Below are 1034 nucleotides of genomic sequence, written 5' to 3'. Positions count from 1 at the left end.
TCAAGAGCAAGTGGGAATGAGACGAGGAGGCTCATGAAACTCAATTTTGATATTCGGAGAAGTTGCCAGTCTTTTAATGTGTCTGTGGTTCAATCTCATTATCAGATTTGTTGAGGTATTGGTGGCAGTTTACCTCTCTGTTTTACCAGTGTACTGTAACGATGCTCAGCTATCAGGGAATTGGGCTTATAACTGTCATAGCAGTCTCTGGCTGCAGTGTTATGTTGTTGGTGTTGGGTCGCCGGAAACTGTTGGAATTGAAGAAGGATTGTTCTTGCCTGCAAGATAAAGTGAACCAGGAGGGCGCTCTCGGATCCCATTCTGGCGAACATCATCAACAGTGGCATGCAGAGGGAGGAACATCGTTCTCATGGAGGATGAGAGGCTCTCAGTCCTGCCCAGGTAGGGTTCATTTCCCTGCTAATTGTGTTTACAATTTTGAGGATGTGGTCGAAAAAAAATTGTATTTACCATTATTAATTAGTAAGTAATTGAAATGTTGTGGGATGAACAGATAAAAAGCGGAATTTGGTGAAGAAAGTGCGGTTTTCTGAGAATGTGGTGGAACCCTCTGGCGACAATGTAGCATACAGAAAGAGGCACGCTCTGGCCTTTAAGTCGGGGCAGCGAAGATCCCAAGAGCCCCACAAAACTGGGTGTCAAAATAAAAGGATTGATAATTCAAAGAGCGACGGTGCAAACCAGCGCAGAGTCTTGGCAAATACCCCGGCCAACGGAATGGCTCTGTATACTGGGATTTGTAACGACAGGTCTGGGAGGAGGCCTCTCCATTGATCTCAACTCCCTTTTTCCTTTCCTAATTTTGGTCATTATTCAGAGATCTTCTGAGATTTTTATATTGTATACGATGTACTACTCTATACTGGTCCTTTCCTTTTCTAATTTTGGTCATTATTCAGAGATCTGCTGAGATTTTTATATTCTATACGATGTACTACTCTATGCTGCTCCTTTCATTTTCTAATTTTGGTCATTATTCATTACTGAGAGATCTGCTGCTTCTCTCCTTTTCT

General features: G+C 42.6%; 1 protein-coding gene across 1 annotated transcript; it reads left to right on the top strand.

Annotated features, from left to right (window-relative positions):
- LOC149220886 (uncharacterized) lies at nucleotides 1–795 on the top strand. Its single transcript, XM_089387236.1, has 2 exons — nucleotides 1–402; nucleotides 515–795. The coding sequence occupies exons 1-2, from the start codon at nucleotides 162–164 to the stop codon at nucleotides 793–795; spliced, it is 522 nt and encodes a 173-aa protein (XP_089243362.1). The 5' UTR covers nucleotides 1–161.
- The last annotated feature ends 239 nt before the right edge of the window (nucleotides 796–1034 follow it).

This window comes from Pinus tabuliformis, chromosome Q (genome assembly GCF_031772625.1).
Source record: "Pinus tabuliformis cultivar Carrire ecotype Pingquan chromosome Q, CPIR1, whole genome shotgun sequence".
NCBI classification, from domain to species: domain Eukaryota; kingdom Viridiplantae; phylum Streptophyta; class Pinopsida; order Pinales; family Pinaceae; genus Pinus; species Pinus tabuliformis.
This window is presented reverse-complemented; position numbering and strand designations above follow the sequence as displayed.

Bases quoted from the DNA above. Each gene is read 5' to 3' on its own strand.
- LOC149220886 (XM_089387236.1), top strand. From the start codon at position 162: ATGCTCAGCTATCAGGGAATTGGGCTTATAACTGTCATAGCAGTCTCT. The intron at 403-514 runs GTAGGGTTCATT...TGGGATGAACAG, and splicing joins AGGCTCTCAGTCCTGCCCAG to ATAAAAAGCGGAATTTGGTG.